Source organism: Atractosteus spatula, chromosome 11, assembly GCF_055471065.1.
Source record: "Atractosteus spatula isolate fAtrSpa1 chromosome 11, fAtrSpa1.hap1, whole genome shotgun sequence".
Lineage (NCBI taxonomy): Eukaryota > Metazoa > Chordata > Actinopteri > Semionotiformes > Lepisosteidae > Atractosteus > Atractosteus spatula.
The window spans coordinates 42417940-42438563 of record NC_142716.1 but is presented as its reverse complement, the minus strand read 5'-3'; the positions used below and the strand labels follow the sequence as shown (position 1 = coordinate 42438563).

Below are 20624 nucleotides of genomic sequence, written 5' to 3'. Positions count from 1 at the left end.
GAAAACAATCTTAATTGTATTATTAGCCTGCAATATATCACGTTCAGATCAAGGGGCCATTGTGAATTGCTCTGGGTGAATCTACTTTACCATAGAGAAGCGGTCAGGATGGTCAGGAGGGCTTTCGGTGTAATATCTCAAATGGCACAGGGCTGAAAACAGCGCTTGCATAACCATGTCGGTGTCATAGAAACAAAATTCAGATCCTGGCAGCAGCAGGTACAGTAAATACAGCCACCTGCACTACCGCTAGAAAAGCCTGGTTCAGTGAAAGCAAAATGAAAGACAGAATGGGAGCTATTCCGCTGTAAAGGCATACAGTATTTATCTTATCCCCTCCATTTTACTGATTTTTAATCAAACTGATTGCACTGCATCCTTGTCCAGTGAGTCTAAAGATGAAACTACCCTCCTGTCATCCTTCACAGAACCCCTTATCACAAATCCCAGGAAACCTTGCGGAAAGAACAGACAATACTTCATCTCCATTATCTTTAAGGAAGTACTGCAACTAGTACAGTACATGCTGAGCTTTAAAAAGCATTTAACCGGATTTCAAGACAGTGGATTTAATCTACCTGACCCAGATCTCAGTGGCCACCAGTCCCGATAGATCACTTAATCTATAAATGGCCTCTTTAAGCGAGCGCGTTTCTCTCTGTCCCAGTAATATGACTGAACTACAATTGCATGCTAACTCATTATACTGTATATCATCCCATACTTTCTATAATTCTTTATATAACTCATCTTATATATCAGTAAGAGACTGAAGACATCAGCAGGAGGCTCCATTTCCTAATTCTTTATGAAAACAGGCCCTTTTTTTCTGAATATGACTAAGAATCACCTTAACATAACACAGCAATAGCAGGAATTTCTAATACTTAAAATCTAAGGCTCAAAACACTCAATAATGGAGCAGAACCACTCTGATAGCAATTAAACTATATCGCACATCAATCAATATAAATTTGACTTGGATTTTAGCTTTGATGATGATAGATCAGACAAAGGAATAAGATTCCTTCTTTGGTGTTACGTTCCCTCCCAACATGGTGTTCTGAAGGTCCTGATGTTTTTTTTTTCTGTGCCTTAGTTTTATAGTACTATTTTCAGTAAAATCACAAGACAATGTTAAAGATGCCCTCTGTGCCATTATGATCATATATGACTATATATTTAACTATATACAGTCATCGGATCTACAGGAAATGTTATACTTGGCTGTGATTTAATTAAAAGAATTACACTGACAATTTATCAACACAGGCCATGTGTGCACTACATTCCCCACCTGCCGAATTCCACACAGAACCCTTCAATATCCTCACTGGTCAAGATCATCCTGGTGATAAGCTCCCTTCAGACAGAAGGCCAAGCACCTCAGCTTGGAAGTCGAGATCATTGTGGAAATCAGAGGTGCAGCATGTTCAAAAAGAGTAACTCCAGATCAACACCTTACTCCCTTAAGCTTAATATAAGAATAAAGGCTGTGAGCAGTATTGTAGAGCAAGTACTGAGTGATCCCCAGGGGCTATAAAATATAAAAAGCCGAAGTGAAAATATCAAAGTCACCTCTGCATTTAAATTAGAGTCCTGACATGTCTGCATCATCACAAAACCCAGAGCTACACACTGAAGAGATAGCACATCTACTGAAAACTGGACTTACTGGGTGAGTCTTTAAAGCATTTAGGATATGAATTTTTTTATTTATCATTAATAACAGTAAGAAGCAACTGCTATAAATTTGCTAGATAAACAAATATAAAACCTGGATTTACACCAAGACTACATGATACACTGCAAATAAAATCACTAAAGGTTATATAAATATAGATTTTCTTCTCAAACTCGTACTGGGCATGAAATAAAACTTTAATAGAGCTTTTTATGGGCATTCTGATAGAGTTTAAAGACATGACACATCTGAAGCTCAGCTGAAAGTCAAGTGGCCATGTCATCTGTAGATAACTCTGATAGCAAAACCTAGGCTGGATAACTTTGAATTAAGAATAAGCCGAAGGCTGAAAAAAAGACTTCTTCAAATTCTTATGATGGGAGAAGAAAACATGAAGACTTTTCCAGATCACAGAGGAAACCATAGACTCCACACATATTGCTCAGAATATAAATCGAGCCATGTGGATACTGCAGCACAAAACAATATGAACATCACATTAAATATAAACACAGAATTAAAATTCTCTGGTTGTACTTGAGCTACACCTAGTGAGACAATAGCGTTCACATTTTTTAATTTATATAAACATAATTTATACAGTTTTTTTAAGTTATGTCAGGTTTTGGTTCATAGTCACTATAGCCTCAAACTGGTCATGTCTCAACTAGACCCTGTATGTCACAGCTATGGACTGTGTAACTGTTCTGTACACTGTACAGGGATGTACTGTATATGGTTCCATACTGTCCTCTGAATAAAGAGGGGCCTCCTGTTCCTGGTTTTAAATAAACTTCCCCACAGTTTCCAGCTGTGTCCCCTGGCTCTTGTTGCGTGGTTTCTCCTGAAGAAGTCTGCTGGGTTGACCTTCTCAAAGATTTTGAGAGCACTGAAATTAGATTTTGTATCTGGGCCCCACTTATTCTTCTGTGTTCGAGCCTAGAACGTTTCTGTAAGTGTAGGACATTCCCTTAAGCCCCAGACGTTATTTGGTTACTCTTCTGTGGACGTATTCCACAGCACCAATATATTTTCTACCACTGTCCTGGCCCCTGAGGACCACAATTGACTAACATTTTGCTAAATGTAATCAGAGACTATAAAGAAATCTACCTATATTGCCACACTAGGTAAAGTATTACACCAACAGGTGTCAGAGCCTAAACTCAGATGAATTTAAATATTTGTCAGATGCAGAGGAAATAGCAGTTCTTTGGAACCCTACTTTTAGGTTCACTGATAATGGAAGCACCTCAGAAAATCTAAGGGATACAATGACAACAATACTTTATTTCCATTATCCTTTCCAAACAGAATAAAATCCAAACAAGTAAAACAGTCTTCCACGCATAACAGACACCTTCCATTACTTCAATTAAGTTTAATTTTCCACTGCATGGAAATTAGAGTAATTAACATGATTAATGCATTGATGCTTTAAAAAAAACTGCAGAAACAGCACATTGCCTTTTAGGTATCTCGTTCCATGTGCTTCCTGAATTTTAGCGAGTTCAGAGATTAAAAAAAAAACTCCATCTCCAAAGTCTCCTGATCTACATAGGATTTTCAAACTATCATACTGCAGCAACATCACTATGAACTCTCCAGGTCACCCTCTAGTCTAGAACAACCTTAAATTTGCAAAACATTACGTATGATTCTCTAATTGTTGACGGATTATTTCGCAAACGCAAACTCCGCTGTACCACTGGGTACCCGCTTATCTGCCTAAACAAACAGCACCTGCTACGGATGGTGACAGAAAGTGACTCCATTTTGTGAAATCCATTCATTGCGATAAAGCAGTGCTTGAACTCTTCGTCTGAGGCCATGTTCAATCAAGCTGGCTTTTTTTCCTTCTCCCCTACAAAAACTGATACTATTGAAAATCAGGTATTTGCGGAAATGCGGAAATACTAAAAGACGCATAATGCATTTTTGCTAGCAGTATCGACCGGCAACAAAAAAGTGCAGTCTTTTCATTCTGACCAGTCACCAGCCATTTTATGACGTCAGTCTCTCCAAATATTTTATCACCGATATTTGAAAAAATAAGAGTGGTCATTCGGAAAATATTGCGATTTGTCATATTATGCTTGATGTATTTTGACGTGCATTCTTGCGACATGTATTTGAAATTGGATAATGTTGAATTTAAAAATCTAAATCTTACGTCCTCGTACTATTTAGTTTTTAAAAAAGCATATTAGTTTGCCTACATTTATTCCACAGTCACTTCGAGAAGTGGGCTTGCTGTTTCGCAGTGACAGACCTGGATGCGCTGAAGGCATTACTGTAGCTCGGCCTTCTCCACCGCGCCGCATTGACTACGCACATTATGCTTCTTGCCAAATTGATGTAATGCGCTCTAACACACTGCATTTCTCTAAGCCCTTCCTTTATTCTTTACTGGAGATTACAATGCAAATCCATCTGCCCCGCACTTAATTTGAACTCTCCGTTTGATATAAAGGAAGAAGGCGTTCTTTTCCATCATTCCTTCTTATCTAATGCAATTGAACATAGTCAGCCATCTCGTGTCATCGGTTTAGTGCAAGGAGTTAAAAGTTAGGTATTGTGCAGTCTCTCAGGAGTGAAGTCTCAAATGTATCGCCATTACAGGCAATTTCGGAATCTGTTATCACCATTACGACATCATTGAACAATTTAATTCCGTTTCAGGTCAATCCATTATAAACACAGAATATGTAAGAGTTCAATCTAGTCATCGTAAGCATCGCCTATGTGACAATGTCCAAACGAGCAGTATTTTCTCGTTTTATTTCCATCAAAAACACAGTATTCCTTCTGCTGTTACCAAACCTCTCTTGTTGCATCTGATCACATCCATTACACCCCATGCCTTTATTCTCTCCAGTGAGTCCACATTTTTAAAACACACCCCATAAATAAAATAAATGTGTTTTATATAAGGACGATAAATAGTGCTTCTTGCTAGAACGCAGATAATGCGCCTATACTATCGCAGAACCGATAATGAATGGAGATAACAGCACATACCTGTAATAACCCGAACGTATTTCCTGCGTATCTTCAGAGCTCATATAAAAAAGTATTTTATTCGATTTACTTCCGCACCTGAGCCCTATCTGCTTTATAATCCGTGGTTTTAACAGATTCCAGTTTACAATAAGTGCCGGACAACGCTCGATCTTACAGTTCCCTGCCTGCCTACCCTCTCAATTTCTCTCGGTTCTTTGATTCTCTTTCCCTACTTCATTTAAATGTCTGACATGCTCGGTGGCCACGCCACATGGGCTGACAGCTTGGCTTTGCAATACAGTCCAATGAGAAAGAAGGCAGGGCTCCCAGACACAGAAAGTAATGGGGTGATTTCCAAACACTCTTGCGAATTCACAAGAAAAAAAAAACCCGTCCTCTCGCACAACTCAGACACGGGGTTACAAAAGTTCAAATACAGCAAAAGAGCAGCCCTCGCCCCTTGTGTGGGTACCGTGGCACCCAACGCCAGGCTCTCTGGAAGACTGCGGCAGGTTAGGTCATCATTGCTGGAAACTGTAATACAGTATTGTACAGTGTCCTCAGCATCCATTTCCAAATTGACCTGGCAACAGAAACCAGAAATTATCTGGATTACAATAATGTGCTTCGTTTTATTGATTATTTAAACTTTATTGGTTTTGACAGAAGGGCGATGCAGTCGATTGTTTAAAACACGCTTTCCACTCAATGCCGGCGACAATAAATTAATTTTATGGTTCACTTCCAAATCATCCGTAATATATTCGATCTTTTTTCTACTTCTTAATCTCAGCGTTACTTTTAGCAAACAGCGTGCATTGCGCAGGAATATGTCAGATACATGTACGGATGTATTAAGTAAAATAGGCTAACTTTTACTTGGATCAATATGAAAAGAAAAAGTAACACAAATAGAAACTAAGATTTGACGTCCTAGTTATTTTTAATTGTATTAAAATATGTGTTGTCAGTGTAATCAGTGACAGGACACGAGTAAAGGAATCATAAGATTTTCACAAACGTTTAAAATCAGTCATGTAAAATACTATCATTTCGTACTGTTCTCTTTTCACTGGATCAATTCAGATGAATCAGTATTTTATAGTAATAAAATAACCTTATAGGTTTGTGGATATATACTGGAGAGAGGATCGAAATAAGTTAATGACGTGGAGCCCCTGACGATGAATACTGTAATTGGGAAACGGAACTGAAGGTTTAAATGGCACACGTCATTGCAGCTGCATATACGTACAGTAGTTTACCTTGGTTGTATTGATCACATTTCTGAAGATTCTGATCACTGTAAATTATATATGTGTCAATCAAAAGCCTGATTGCCCCTCTAAGGTGTATTAATAATAGTCAATGTTGTTATAATAGTAGAAAAGACTAGTAGAGGTTTTGAGTAAATAGCTGATGCTCAAAACATATGTACATTCTAATTGAGAATTGTGTCTTAAGACTGTTGCACAACAGCGTTTAGACAGTGTACAATTAGTATTGTAGTTTCATATGAGTTTGTTGTCTTGGGGAAGACTACTTTAGGTGCTTCCTGCATTACTGCAGTCTTCCTTAATTTAACGGTAGTGGATCAAAGTCCGAAACACTTGGGATCACATCACTGGCAGTCAAAGAGCACAGAAAGGGTCAATTGTGTTAAAGGCTTTTGATTTCAGGTATTGAAAAGGTCTGGCCAGAAGCATTGCTCCTGCACGTGGCAATAGTGCAGAAACTCTTCAGCATGTAAATCAGTCCTGCTTGATTCAGCCAGTCACTGCTCTGTGGTTGCCCCTGTATAGTGAGAAAATTGTGTTCCCTCTCCTCCTTCTCATTCACTCAAATGAGTTTTTATTCTCATTCGCTTCTGCCTAGTAAACTTCAAGTCCTATTCTAAAATAACTATTCTTATTACAGTACATCTTAAAAACATCAGTAGGGGACTTTAAAAACATTTCAATATGGACACTTTCATTTTTTCTATTATTTAAAGGACATGTTCACTTGTCTCAGGATTCTTTAAGGTCTCAGGGAGACAATTAAAAACCTTTGTGATGCATAGGTTTCTTTAGCCAGATACTTCTGTGTGTAAGAACCTTTTGGCAATATGAAACGGGCATCAGAGGTGCTCGCAGAGGTTATAATGTTGTAGTAGATGATACCAACAGAGAGCAGAGGAGGTAAAATGTGGTTAAAGTTCTCTTTGCAAACACTGCTGGTGTTGTTGTGACCTTCATCATGATCATTATTGGTTCTGATGGGAACTGAATGAACTTCAGTGACCGAGAGTGTGTATACTTCTACTGTTGTAACTAGAGATGATCAACAGAGCTGCTTTGTGTACCTCCAAAATTCTTACCTTATTCCTGGCCTTACGGTGTGGTTAAATATCTTTTGCTCTAGGTTGGGTTTTCTTAGTACTGCTTCCCTTCTATATTTTTTCACAGGTAGAAAGTGAGTTTTCCTATTGAAATGCTACACACTTACATTACATTCCAAATGTTACCTTGAAGTACAGACTTAAGTTCTAAATCTCACACTGTTTCACTTCCGGGAGCATTTGTTCAAGTGGAACAATGAATGCAATCCCACAGGTTTAAAGTGAACTCAGATGCATATAGAAGACCATTGCAAAAAACTGAACAATGAAAATAGCCCTGAAACTCTGAGTGCAAATACAGAAGATTAAAGGGTGTCATGACTTTTAAGAAGTGTTGCCTTATTCCGAGGGAACACTAACTCGTAGGAGCTAAATAAAAAAAAATATATTTCTTGCTGAAGGAAAAAAAAATTGAAATGCAAGCGGACCCACGAAACAAAGCTATAAATTAGTCTTTGTAAGTGACTGTACATGGCACTACCTCCAACAGTAATATTCTAATGAGACTAAAATTGGACAAATCATAAGCAAGGGGTGTGTGGCCTAGTCCAATCACAGTGAATGTGAGGGTGTTGCTAGGCGATAGGGTGATGTGATGACAGTACAGAATAGGAGGAGTTAGTGTCTGTGGAAATTGTGTTGGTGATGTAACCAGGAACGGCTGTGAATTGAGATTCATTTCAGGTTACTTACCCCACACTGACTGCAGGCAGAGAGGTTACTATGGTTCAAGTAAAATACAATTCTTGAAAAGAAAGCCTTTATTATTAAAGTATTTTAGTACATTATCCATTTTTTTTGAAAATTGGATAAAGAACTGGGAAAGCTGCCTCTATTTAAATTTATTTTAAAAGGAAAAAATAATCTATCAAACAAAAGATTTTGTTCATTTGTAATACAAATCCTAAAGCATTTTGGCTAGGGAAGACTGCTCATTGGTGTCGTCCATAAAAAACACAACTGGTGAAGCATTCTGAGACCAAATGAAAAATGGCTGAAAAACAATGGAATAAACTATTTTCAACATGTACAGTACATCAGGTATGAACAAACCCAGGCCAGGAGGCCCACAAGATTTTCATTCCTCCTCTCATCGTCTTTGAAACCTGAACTACTTATTTGGATAAAGCCCTTGATCACTAACTTTCTGGATTTTAATTAATAGCTAAATGAAAAGTACAGTACCTGCCCCCAAGAACTGGAGTTGTTCATTCCTGATTTAGTACATTTCTAATCTCACTTTAAAAGTCCATTTAAATCTACTGGTGTGAACAGTGCAACAATTTTTAAATACAGTGTATAAAGCATTTAGGTGATTAAGAAATATGTGAATTGCCAAAATAAAAAAAAACAAAACAGTAGGGTTAGACAGGTTATGATTTTAATTTGTATAAATTCTAATTCACAATGATGAATCTGAAATGCATATAAAATACAATCTTTGAGAATTTCTTAATCAGCGCTGACATCTATTTTACAAGTTATTTTGAAGTAAAAAAGGATATTTTATATATAATACACAATTAAAGCATATGTGTTTTGTTGTAAGAAAGCACTGGCACTAAAATAAGCACAGAAAAAGTATCAGGAATTTGAAATCTAACATGGTATTGAGGAGTCAGGCCACAGCTCAAAGACCAGTGTGCTGTCAGCTCAAGATTAGCTAACATCATTTGCTTTGGTATAAAGCCCAGTCTCTGCACACAGAAGCTCTAGAGTTTTTGCATACTATTTCAGTCCCTTACAACTCTCGGAAGTACAAACAGAAATCAATCTATTATCCAAAAGACTGTACATAAAAATGAAATTTCTCAACTTCAAATGCTTTATGTAAATTTCACGGATTCCCTATTTTTTCTTGAACGTTCACAACATTTCTGTAATAACTGTTCACCATGACACTTTCCTAATTTATGGACAGTACAGACTTCTAGATTGCTATTTGATGAGCGAGGTTAAGAATTGTGAACACAAGACTGTGAAAAACAAATTGTACCACACAGTCTGTACATGTAATTTACAATACAAATGTAGTTGTGCTGATGGTGTTGAAATCAATTTCCTTTCAGTCTTTTATGTTGTAATTTCTGATCTTTGGAGTTTTGCTGTGTTGTTTGTGTTTCTGGCTGGGCTCAGATGATTTTCCAGGAGTCTTTCTCGGCTGAAGGTCTGCTCTCTTCCCCTGGACTCTCACAGAGTCTTCTAGAACAGGGATGCTGGGTCCCTGGACTGCCTCTCCGGTCCCAGCCACACCCACACCCACACCCACACCAGGCACTGCAAGGACAAAATCACAAAGGCTAAAGACTAACAGGCTTTTATTAACACTCTGGTCATGAAGGCCCTGCTTGTTTTAAATCAAATTTTCTCATTACCTTATTATGACAGCCCAACAAAAAAGGACCCACTGTGAACCGATCATTTTTTCGAGTCGAATGATCATGTTGCTTGTTATGCCAGCAAAATATCAATAAAAGAAAAGTGCTACATGGCGACCAAAGGAAGCAGCATAGTCATCAGCCCTTTTAACTCCTGAGTCCATTTAAAGTGATGTGGATTTTAATAACATAATCTTCACAGAAACTACAGTATGTGGAAATACAGTTAAACCTGAGAACAGAAGGCAGTTCTTTCACACAGAGGGCTGTGGAAGAATAGAAAAGGCTACTCAGCCATGCTATTGAAGCTGAAGCCAAGGCATCTTTTAAGAAATGACAGGAGGAGAGCCTTAGATTAGGCAGCTACTATTAAAAGGGGCTAAAAAAGCAGAAGAGCCTCTTCTCACGTCCAACCTTTCTTATGTTCTGTGCTCCACTATTAATATGGACAGGCAGAGATGAAGAGACCTTGGGTAGCAGTGTCCTGCTGTTCAATGTATGACTTTTGTGCAACAGCTGAACCAGGCTACTAGAACAGAGAGGTGAGATGTGTAAATACAACGCAAACATTGTTGAAACCATTTGCGATAACCTCAGCAGTTATTGACTACAGCAGACTGCTTTTATCAGCTGCAACCTGAACTTATCTCCAGATCTTTGCACTGGTAATAATAAATAGAAACACCCCAGTGACATACAGTAGAATTTATATCACAAACGAGAACGAAGCACTGACGCTGTAAAGCAACATAATAAAATTATAATTAAATAAAGTCTAAAAGCCAAGTCTATCCTATTTGTTTCAGCTAAAAATCCTTTAAACTGATCACATATCGATTCATTTGGAAGCATTAGATCAATTTGTAACTAAAATAAGACTTCCTATATAATACAAAAAACATTCATTCTTCTGGATTTACTGCAATTCAAATAAAGCATTCTCATAAATAAATGTTTAAAATAATATCAAATTCTCAAAGGAATTTAACAATGAATTGTATTACTTCATATAACTTTATTACAAAAACTGTTATAGTATATTGTATATTTGTATTGTACTATAAATATATGCTATAATTTTAGAATTGACAATACCTTTTGCTTTTATATGCTCCCAATTTGGAATTGACATTTCAACCTGGCCTGAAGCTGCATTACACTGCCATGGGTCATGAGAGGTGCACAGTACCTTCAGCACCTAATAGGTAATCTAGCACTGGCACTGTCTCTCTCACTGGCTCTCACATAAAGACTCTAGCACATCTTACCCTGGGAGTCCTTGGACAATTGAACAGGTCCTCTTGAGAAACCCTGGCCACATCAGGCTATCGGTGACGCCTGGACTGTACAGACCTTGAAGGATCTCAACTGGCTGAGCTACTCAGGATTCCCTCTAACTCACATCAAAAATGAACTACTTAGTGTTGAACCTTCACAGAATTAAGTTATTAAGATCCTACATACAACAAACGTGAATTTTCATTTATACTTTTTTGATAATTTGAGAATTTTCCAATTTTCTTAATATGCAAAGACTTGGCAACTGGGCAAATACTTTTTCAATTCTTTTAATACATGTTTTCAACTCTCTACCAGAGGTACTTTTAAGTATGCCCAGTACTTGTCAAAATTCATACCTTCCTGTGCTGTGCCCTTTTATCTGCTAGGTGTGATGAAGTGTTTCTGCTGCTAATCTGGAACATGCTGCCAACATTCCGGTCAGCAATTAAACAATAAGGCAGCTCTGTTTACCAGACTGACTTCTGTCAATAATGTGGCAATGCCCACTAATACTGTTACAGCACGGACTCAGACAAGACTGCACACTTTATGATCACGCACAGTTACCAAACAACAGCCTGTCATTGCAAAATTCTCTTCACTTCAAACTGATAAACATAACAATTGTTACTGCAATATATTTTAACTGTCAAATATACATAGACCCTTCACAATGCATGAGAAAGTAATTTCCTAATTGCAATTCCAGTATAAATTATCAGTTGTATTTTCCAGACATATCACAAGCACAATAAGACATAACATAAGCATTCAGAAGAATGATTCATTCATAATGCTGCGCTGATTCTCTTAAACACAGTTTTGTTTTTCTCTTCCCTCGGGAAACAATCTGTATATAACAAAAGCAGAATTGTTTGACAGATGAGGCCAATAAATAGTTTAAACCTTAATATCAATTAGCATGTAAAACAGAATAAGCCCCTTGTACACAGAATGTAGTTGTATAGAAATGTCTGGAAAGGGTAACCGACTTTTAATTGTTTTCCATTAGTTCTCATGAACTATCTCAGTGTTATACCTTTGCTATGCAGCAAAATACTGGTTCCTGCTAAAGGAAGGAAAATAACACACAGATGGGAAATATTTTACATATGGATGCAATTTGCCACATAAGACAACTAACAACTATGTGTCATACACAAATCTTCATAATCTATCAAGATTTATTCATATGACAGTAAACAAATTCACTTGTCCCATTAGTTTCCCAATGGAATAAAACACCACTGTTTATTTCATTTGTAGACTTAATTTTTCAATGGTTTGTTTGTCAGAAGGTTGAAATCACAATTTAACAGGATGGATATTTATTTTTGCATTCAAAAGGGTAAATGTAGGGGGTTTAAAATGAAGAAATAAACACAGAAAACCATTTCTGCAAACCTTTATGTACATTTCCAAGCATCACAATGAGAATGTGAGAACAATGAGTATGTAGAAACACACTGTATGTTACTTTACTTTCTTGCTCACCACAGAACCATTAAACGATAAAGGTTTTCTATCTTTTCAAAGAGCCAAACCATTAGTCCATTCTAATAATTATGCTCTAGCAATGGTATCACAGCAACAAACGACAAGTAGTGATTAAACTCCCTACAGTTTCTCACTAGCATTCTGTGCAGTAGGTGAGCTGTAAGTCACTACAGAGAAAACAGCAGTATGTTTTTAAATAATATACAAAGTATGCATAATTAGAAGATACAGGAATCTTTAACTTATGGTGCGAGCTGTCCTTGATTTATACAGTATAATGTGCAAATACCTTACCCTTTCAACAGTACAGCAGAATGACGAAGTTGTTACAACTAATACAGTAGGTGAGCTGCCAGAATAGTGAAATACTGTCAAGAGTGAATAAACACAACTTTGTAGTATTTTAATATTATCTGCTGGGAGTTCCACGCATCTAGAGAATATTTTGTTGATGAAAATATGTTTTCATTCTGATTCTGTAAAACAATCAATGATTAACCAGTTTCTTGTTCACATTACAAAAGCCTGATAGCCCTTACCCTGAACTGGCTGATGTTAGCTAGTTGAGAAATGTCTCTCAGTGTTCACCAGTCACCTAAAGAGAAAGCTGCTCTGTCTGCCGACTGTGGGCTAAGGCCAGTTCCCCGAATTAGGAAACCTTCGTCCTTGAGCAAATGCCAGGAGCCACAGTGCAAGGGCTTTTTTTCCTTGGCCGTCAGTGAAATTCACAAATGTAGTTTTTGCCTGCCAAATGTCTTGCCAAATTATGTCAGAAATTATGAAATCTGATTTATTCCTCTGGAAATTTTAAACAATACCTTTCAGTGTGATTTATGATGCCTGCAATTAAATTATTCAAATGTTGTTTTACAATATTAGCAAATTTTATTTTTTCCCCAAGACTGGATTAGGGACTGGAAGAAAGTGATGAGGTGTGAATTAGGAATTACATGACCTTTTCTGAACAAGTTAATAGTTGGTAGTCACAGAAATAAATTATGCAAATACATTGTTTATCTTTAATGAATATTTGATTTAAAGGAATTCAGTTACAGAAAACGTTTCTTGAAATACCATTTTTTGTAAAAAGGAGAAGTTTTTCCCCAACAACAATTACAATAAATAAAAACTATAAATTAATCCAAGTATTTTGGGTAAATGATTACCTGTTCAAAAATATTCTGCATGTTCTCAGTGCTTGTGGTATGTTATAATAGGTTATTGTGCTATAATATAAGGCAATGAAAGATTAAAAAAAATATTAATCCTATAAAGATTGAAATATACTTGCTTCTCTTGATTTTTTGTATCTATATTCCAATTTGAAGCAATACGGTAATCTTTTAACTCTTAAGATAAATTACTGTTAGTACTAAAATATAAATGTTCAAATGACATTCAAACTACCAATATACAGTGTATATATATAATTCAATGTAATATAATGAAATCAAAGATGTATGTGAAATGGAAGACATGAGATTATGAGAGATTTTAATTTTCTTCTCTTTGATTGGGAAATACCAGCAGGGGTGTCAGCAACTGAAACTGAAGTGATAAACATGGTTAACAACGGCTTCCTTATTCAGTTTTCCAAAACGCTTAACAGAGGGAATGCTTGATTTAATCTGGTGTTTTCAAAAAATTAAGACAAAGGAAAACAGAGGTGAAAGAATCATTAGGGAATTCTGATCATAATATAGTACACTCTGATGTATATTTTGAAACTGTGTATGTCCAAAACAAAGGTTTACAATTTCAGGAAAGAGTTTAAGAGATGTAGAAAGGCATAGCATATAGATGGAATCAGCAATTTAAATAAACATAGCATTTAACATAGAACAGATTAATTCCAACACAAAGCATATAGAAGATTAGAAAGCAGTGTCCCAAAAGAACAAATAAATGAATACTGTAAGTCTAAAATTTAAATTAATATGTTATTTAAAAAATAATGAAAGAAAACATATACTGTATATTTTATTTCACTTATATATACAGAAAATATTGTTACTTTGGAATCAGTCCACATAAGAAAGAAGAGATACAGTACAATCCTAAGCTCAAAGGAATGTCTTACACTGACTAAAAGAACTTTACCTTTTTGGTTTGGAACAGAGAAGTCTACTAGCAGATCTGATTCAAGTATTTAAAATCCTCAAAGGCACTAACAAAATCGACTCAATGGAATTCCTCAGGATGAACAGAGACATGAACCAGAGGACACTACTGTATGTGCAAATTCAATTAAAACAGGATTACAACTTAACACAAAGGGTTGTGCGAGTCCAGAACACTTTCTACACCCATGTTGTCAAAGACAAGACCTTGGATTATTTCAAGAAACACATCGATGAGACACTCAGAATAATTAGCTTCAAAAAACACAAAAAAAGCTAGATGGGCTAAATGGCCTCCTTTCCTTTACAAACGTTTTAATGTTCATTTGATCCCTTTCTGGTAACCCATAAAGGAGTCATTATTTAACGAAAGCATCATGTGAGAGAAAGGAATATTGTTGTTTAGGACAGGACAGTGGGCTCAAAAAATTATCCCATCTCAGAATGTGAAAAAAGTTGGACAGAGCATTCAAAAGGGACTTGAAACAAGTTACATATGAAAAAGTCTATGAAGGGATTCTTCTTTTGCTCTCGACTAAATTTGATTGCTTATTTATTTGTCCCAATAATTGCTGAATTTTGACATTTTAACCTGTCAATTAAAAATGTTTGATATGTTTATGTAAGGGAGTGAGAGAAATAGAAAAGATTTTAGGACAGTTACGCCCCCTCACCTACCTTTCTCAAAACCCTCCTGAGGTGTGGAGCCAGAGGAACTCAAGCCTCTGTCCAGCATCTGCCAGACATCTTGCAGAGTACTGTCAGTTCCCAGAGATGATATGAAGAGCTGTGACTGGTCAGAGTGTGGCCTCACTTCAGGACATGTTTGGCTTGGCTCCACCTGGTGCGGTTTATGTGAATGGCTAGAAGCTGGAGGTGTGTTCTCCTTCCTTCTTCTGACATTGTTCTTAAAATGCAGAGGACTAGCTTTTTTCTAGAAAGGGAAAATTGCACAAATCAAGGAAAACGTATGAGTACAGAAAAGTGTAAAATAATCACAGGAGTTTTCTCAAAGAGATACATTCATTACTCTATATACTATGCTATCTGAATCTTGTAGCTGTGCATTTGTCATTAGAAACAACTACTGGAAATGTAACCTTACCTCATTACTGAGCTCAGACTTTGAATGCTGATCCCATGGATTATTAATCCTGACTTTGTCCCCACTTTCACTGTCTGACAAGTTGTAACGTACAACTATAGGGGTCTTTTTATACTGCTCTCGCTGAGCATACTGCAGTTCCTGAGAAAGATGAAGGGGATAAATGAGTGAACAAAGCAAATAATGTGGCAGGCAACAGTACAAAAATTTTCCAAAATCTCTTCCATCAGCACCAGTACTGTTCATTTTAAGATATACACCAGAGAAAAATGTTAAAACATAAACCACTATCTTCGTTTTTTTATTCCAAATGAGCTTATAATGCATGTCTTGCAAACGTGAGTTAAAAAATCTGTTTTGGTTGCATGGTAGTTAACACATTTAATGAACATGAACACACAGTCATTCATTGTCATTCATCGCAAAGCTAGGACTTTTGTAGTTCAAAGCAAGCTAATATTTTATGTCATAAATTTAGAAAATCAAGCGACGGTGAACTTTGTTATTACCAGTGAAAGGAAATATTTTTAAGCTAATGCTGGTCATACAATCAAAGCCAATTCTTTCATTCTGCTGCCCCCTACTGGAAGAAAATTCTACTTAATGTTAATAACAGGAACTTAAATAGACACAACAGATTAAGACAACAGCACAACATATCTGTATATACTGTAAAGACTTTGCTTTCTATTATCCTGAAAAGGGAGTTTTCAGTGGAAAAGACAGTAGAAAGTCTCTTTCTTTTTAAGAAAAAGTGGCGCACTGTTTGAAGCTTAGGCAAGTTTCAACACTAAGAGGACTTGAAAATGAAATCCTCAAAAGCTTGTTACTGGCAGACGAGATTTAAAAGTCCACACAATATGTGATAAAAATAATTCTCCATGCACATCAACCTCCAATAAAAGGGTCTCCTGAGATCATGCTGAAATTTGTCATATAGAATTTTTTACACAGTAATGAAATCAAACGTACACTGAGATCAACAGGTTATAAAAACAAGGTTGTAATCAAAGACTAACATATAAAATTCAGACTGGATTTATTAAAGGTAATGTTTTCTATGACAGCCTTCCTCGGCAGAATGCTCAATGCCAGTGGCAAATGAAAGACCTGCAGACTGGTTCACCTGTGTGGTAAGCTGGTACTGGAGCTGCTCAAGAGCAGACAGGCGGTTCTGTGGGTCTTGGGTTGTACTTTTCATGGAGTGAGATTCTGAGACTGAAGGGACGAGATCTTCAGTGGGTTTATTTGTAGAGCTCGGGAACCGATGGCCTCCTCAGAAAAATATTAACGCTTTCATTAAAGATGTTGAAGACATTTGGTGCAATGCTGAAATAATGGAGCGTGGAGCTACGTCAGCTGAAAGCTGTCCATGCTGACATACACACATTCCAGTTGTGTAGCCTTTCCTTTTTAGTTTTTATACTGACATTATTTTCTTTATCGATTTCATTTTAGCTCCAAGAAAAAAATCGTTGTGATGATGACTCTGCACAATAAAACTGTTTAATGAATAATGCAAAGAAAAATAATTTGTGAAGAAATAAATACTTCTGAACTTAATAATTCAGAAACTCAGCTAAGTTTAGTTTACTAAAACTTCTAAAAATGGGTGTTTAAGATGAACACCATAATATAATGAAGAAGAATCTACAGTGCTCTGGTATAAGCTATCTATTATTAAATGGAAATGTAAAATCAATGCCATGACAATAGGATGCTACCCAGTGTAGTTAAAATGTCATTACCAGTGGAAACAGATGCAGAAATTATACCACGCAACCTTTTCGTTATGACAAAGTCTTTCTGTATTTGTGTCTCAATTAATTTGACCCTCTAATAAAAACATACAAAAATATAAGATCCAAAACAATAGAATTTATAGGATCAAAAATGATTTCAGCAATACTGAGAATTTGTACACAGAAGTGTGAGATGTTGTTATTGCACACCAGAAGGAAGGCGATTTTCCAGATTCTGGGGGTAAATCAACAGTGTGCAGAGCAGGTTTTAAATGATTTCTGGAAGAAGGTGGGCTTTGCATTTCTTCAAAAATCTTTCTCCAAATTAAAAGCACAGCTGACGCATCACTAATTCAGCTGTAAATCCTGGATCAAGGCACTAATGTGGAAGACCAACGAGCAGGACTCATGTCCTGTTACTCTTGCTTCCTGTTAATTATTTCACTCAGATTCATGATGGGTCACATATTAACATGCTATGAAAGTACGGAAACCCAGCACTGAAAAGGATTAAAAACCTGAGATTAAAGAAGGTTTTGCAATAATAAACATCTCTGAATTGAATTTCTATGTTGAATGGACTCAGCGCCTACAGCAGAAGCCAGCTGTGTTACAGAAGCTCTAAGAGGTGAAGGTAAAAGGGGGCTTACCGCTCAGCCCCGCCTCAGCCAGCTGGGCCCTCAATCTGTTCCCCATCTCGATCAGCTGCTCCTTATCGCGGGTCAGCTGAGAGATGTAGCAGACAGCTTGTTTCAGTTTGGACCGCAACATGGGCACGCTGACTCTCTCTTTCCCAAACAAGCCTGCATCAGGGCGCTCTGCCACAAGAAGCTGCCGCAATCGAAGGTTCTCATCCTGTAGCTGTTTCACCATCTCGCTCTGCAGAGGCAGGAATAAAAACAAAACAAACAATACACACAAAGTGAGAATACTGACAACCTGCAGCTGTCATACAGTATGTTTACCACTCTACAGCACAGAACATAACGGCATACTGGGAGTAGACTTGAATGATCAAGGTTTATCTGAATTACTGCTTCAATGGCAGTGACTATCTAATGTCAAAGACCTGGATTGTTAGTGCTATTACTTATTTTTGCTCTCTGTAACTTTTTTGACTGACAGATTGTTCTCCACTATATTTCCCTTATTTTCTTATTGTATTAATACAGCGATTTGTGATACCTGCTCAACAATGATAGGCTCTCTCCGGCTTGCAATGTCCAGTTTCAAAGCAGAGACCTACGGCAAAGGATAAACTTTAAAATACAAAGAGCTCATTTTTTGTAAAAAAAAGTGGTGAACAAATAAAAGCCTATTAGAATTTTCTAGATTATTCTGACGACACAAAATTAAAATTGCATTTAAATACTAAAGTCTTTACCTTCCTTATCCACATTTCTCAAAGCAAATAATAATCTTGATCATTAAAATTAATTTATAAACTATTTCTGGTTTTATGCGATTATCAGTAAAACAATTAGAACAGCTTTATGTAAATTAACAGAAGAAAGCACAAAGTGAATCCCGATATGTTTGCAATTGGATCAATTATCCACCTGATAAGAGACCTGATAAAATCCTACATTTATGAAACCCTTGGAGTTGCATAACACAGTTGCTGCACAAAGTACTTTATCTAACACTGAAAAAAACACCTTTCTAGATTTCAGCATCCTGTTTGGTGTTTCAGATAAAACATGTGCTTGAATACATAAAGAGAACTGTAAAGAAATGTACATGGAAAAATATTAATAAAACAAGAAATTCTACATAAAAATGCACAGCTTTCTGTTACAAAATATTTTGAGCTTCACTCACAAAGACTTAGTAGATGTTTAACAGAGACGTGAACAGCATCTCATGTAATAATCACAAATTTAGCAATATCCTACATTTAACAGCTACATTTTCCTAATTGGTTTTAATGCATTCTTTATTTTTTACTTCCATACTTTTAATGTCATCAGAACCTCATGTGAATTAGGCTCATTATAGCCTAGATAAAAAATGTCATGATTTTCATTATGGGTGAATAATGTGCAATAATTTATTCTTAAAGATTAGAAATGAATTACTGTTACATTAATGTGTACTAGTTCAGGTGGGTAGCTGCGTCAGCATGCGTAGGCTGCAAAGGAACAAGTAATAGGTTTATTCCATGCTGAAAAAAAGAAGAAAGAGAACACAACGTTTCGGCCGTGGAGCCTTCTTCAGGTGTGTACAAGCATATGTGTACTATATGCTTAATGAATCAAGACAATTTTAAAGGGATATTAACTTACATAGTTTAGTATTTTATTTATTAATATGTACTGTAAGTTAAAAAAATGTATGATGAATTCTACATCTACACTGATATGAGTTCAGAAGAGGGTAAAATATTCCACTATTTTGCAACAGGAATCTACAGAAACAAAATAATGGATACATTTCTCCATAGTTTCGATATTCTAATATTTGAGGATAGAATATATTGTGCCATCAGATCCTCTAAATGACCCTGGACTTGTTTTCCACTGCTTTCGGTCTTCCTTCACCTGGTTCCCCAGGGACACAGCTTCCAGGTTCTGCAGCAAACTGCCCCTCTGGTACTCCTCCGCCTCTCGCCTCGCCTCCGCCAACTCCATCTCCACTGCGGCCACACGCTGCCGCAGTCCCGCCTCCTCCGCCCCGCTCCGCTTCCTCTGATTGGCCAGCTCGAAGCGCAGCTCATCAGTCTCCGCCTGCTTCGTGTGGAGCTGAGACACAGAACGACATAGAAATCTAATCCCCGCAATGAGGCTTCTAAATGGAAAATCTCGGATTGTTTAAGGATGTTCTCTGCAATATTTTTACACTCATTTGAAAAAAAGGCAAAAAAAAAGTCTTGAAAATGTTTGCTTAAGTTTTCAGAGTACCGTCCAGGATGTTTTATAAGAAACGACCTGAAATATTGTCCTACTCCTAATTACAATAAAAATCACAATTGATAATATTGTTTCACAGCTATTATCAATTATCTGTATTTGAAACTAGAATTAAAAACTAGATAAATGAGGGACTCAACGACCAAATGTAAATTACAAAGGCAGAATTTGATACTGCTTTTTGCTTGTCTTGAAATCCATGCTTCTACCAAGTGCAAGTGCATAGTCCTAAATAAGTGTTTTGTGGCGTTTGTCTACATTGGGTATTTTACACTGAATGAGAATACGGAGAACAGGGAAAGGTGCATCAGTAACATATCAAAATTTCATTTAAACCTTCACAATGCAAGGGAAAAAACATTAATGTTACATAAACACCTAAAAAGAAATATCTACGATCCTTGGAAATTATATACCTATCTATTTCAAGTTCTACAGTTCCAAACAATTTTTTCTACTTTACAGAAGAAAAAAAGACTGATACATTGGGTCCTCTGAGATACTAGTTTTAAGCTATTGATATCT

General features: G+C 36.6%; 2 protein-coding genes across 2 annotated transcripts in view; both read right to left on the bottom strand.

Annotated features, from left to right (window-relative positions):
* fasn (fatty acid synthase) overlaps window positions 1–5025 on the bottom strand; it is a 41974-nt gene extending 36949 nt beyond the window's left edge. Inside the window, exon 1 of the mRNA XM_088926699.1 lies at window positions 4706–5025. Within this exon, the coding sequence (XP_088782825.1) occupies window positions 4706–4749 (44 nt within the window). The 5' untranslated portion in view covers window positions 4750–5025. The remainder of the gene's footprint in view (window positions 1–4705) is intronic.
* A 4002-nt stretch (window positions 5026–9027) lies between these two features.
* The window catches only part of ccdc57 (coiled-coil domain containing 57), a 31936-nt gene continuing 20339 nt past the window's right edge, over window positions 9028–20624 (bottom strand). Inside the window, exons 14-20 of the mRNA XM_088927071.1 lie at window positions 19731–19931; window positions 18376–18432; window positions 17841–18069; window positions 16575–16720; window positions 15449–15589; window positions 15022–15277; window positions 9028–9344 (exon numbers count right to left, since the gene is read on the bottom strand). Of these exons, the coding sequence (XP_088783197.1) occupies window positions 9133–9344; window positions 15022–15277; window positions 15449–15589; window positions 16575–16720; window positions 17841–18069; window positions 18376–18432; window positions 19731–19931 (1242 nt within the window). The 3' untranslated portion in view covers window positions 9028–9132. The remainder of the gene's footprint in view (window positions 9345–15021; window positions 15278–15448; window positions 15590–16574; window positions 16721–17840; window positions 18070–18375; window positions 18433–19730; window positions 19932–20624) is intronic.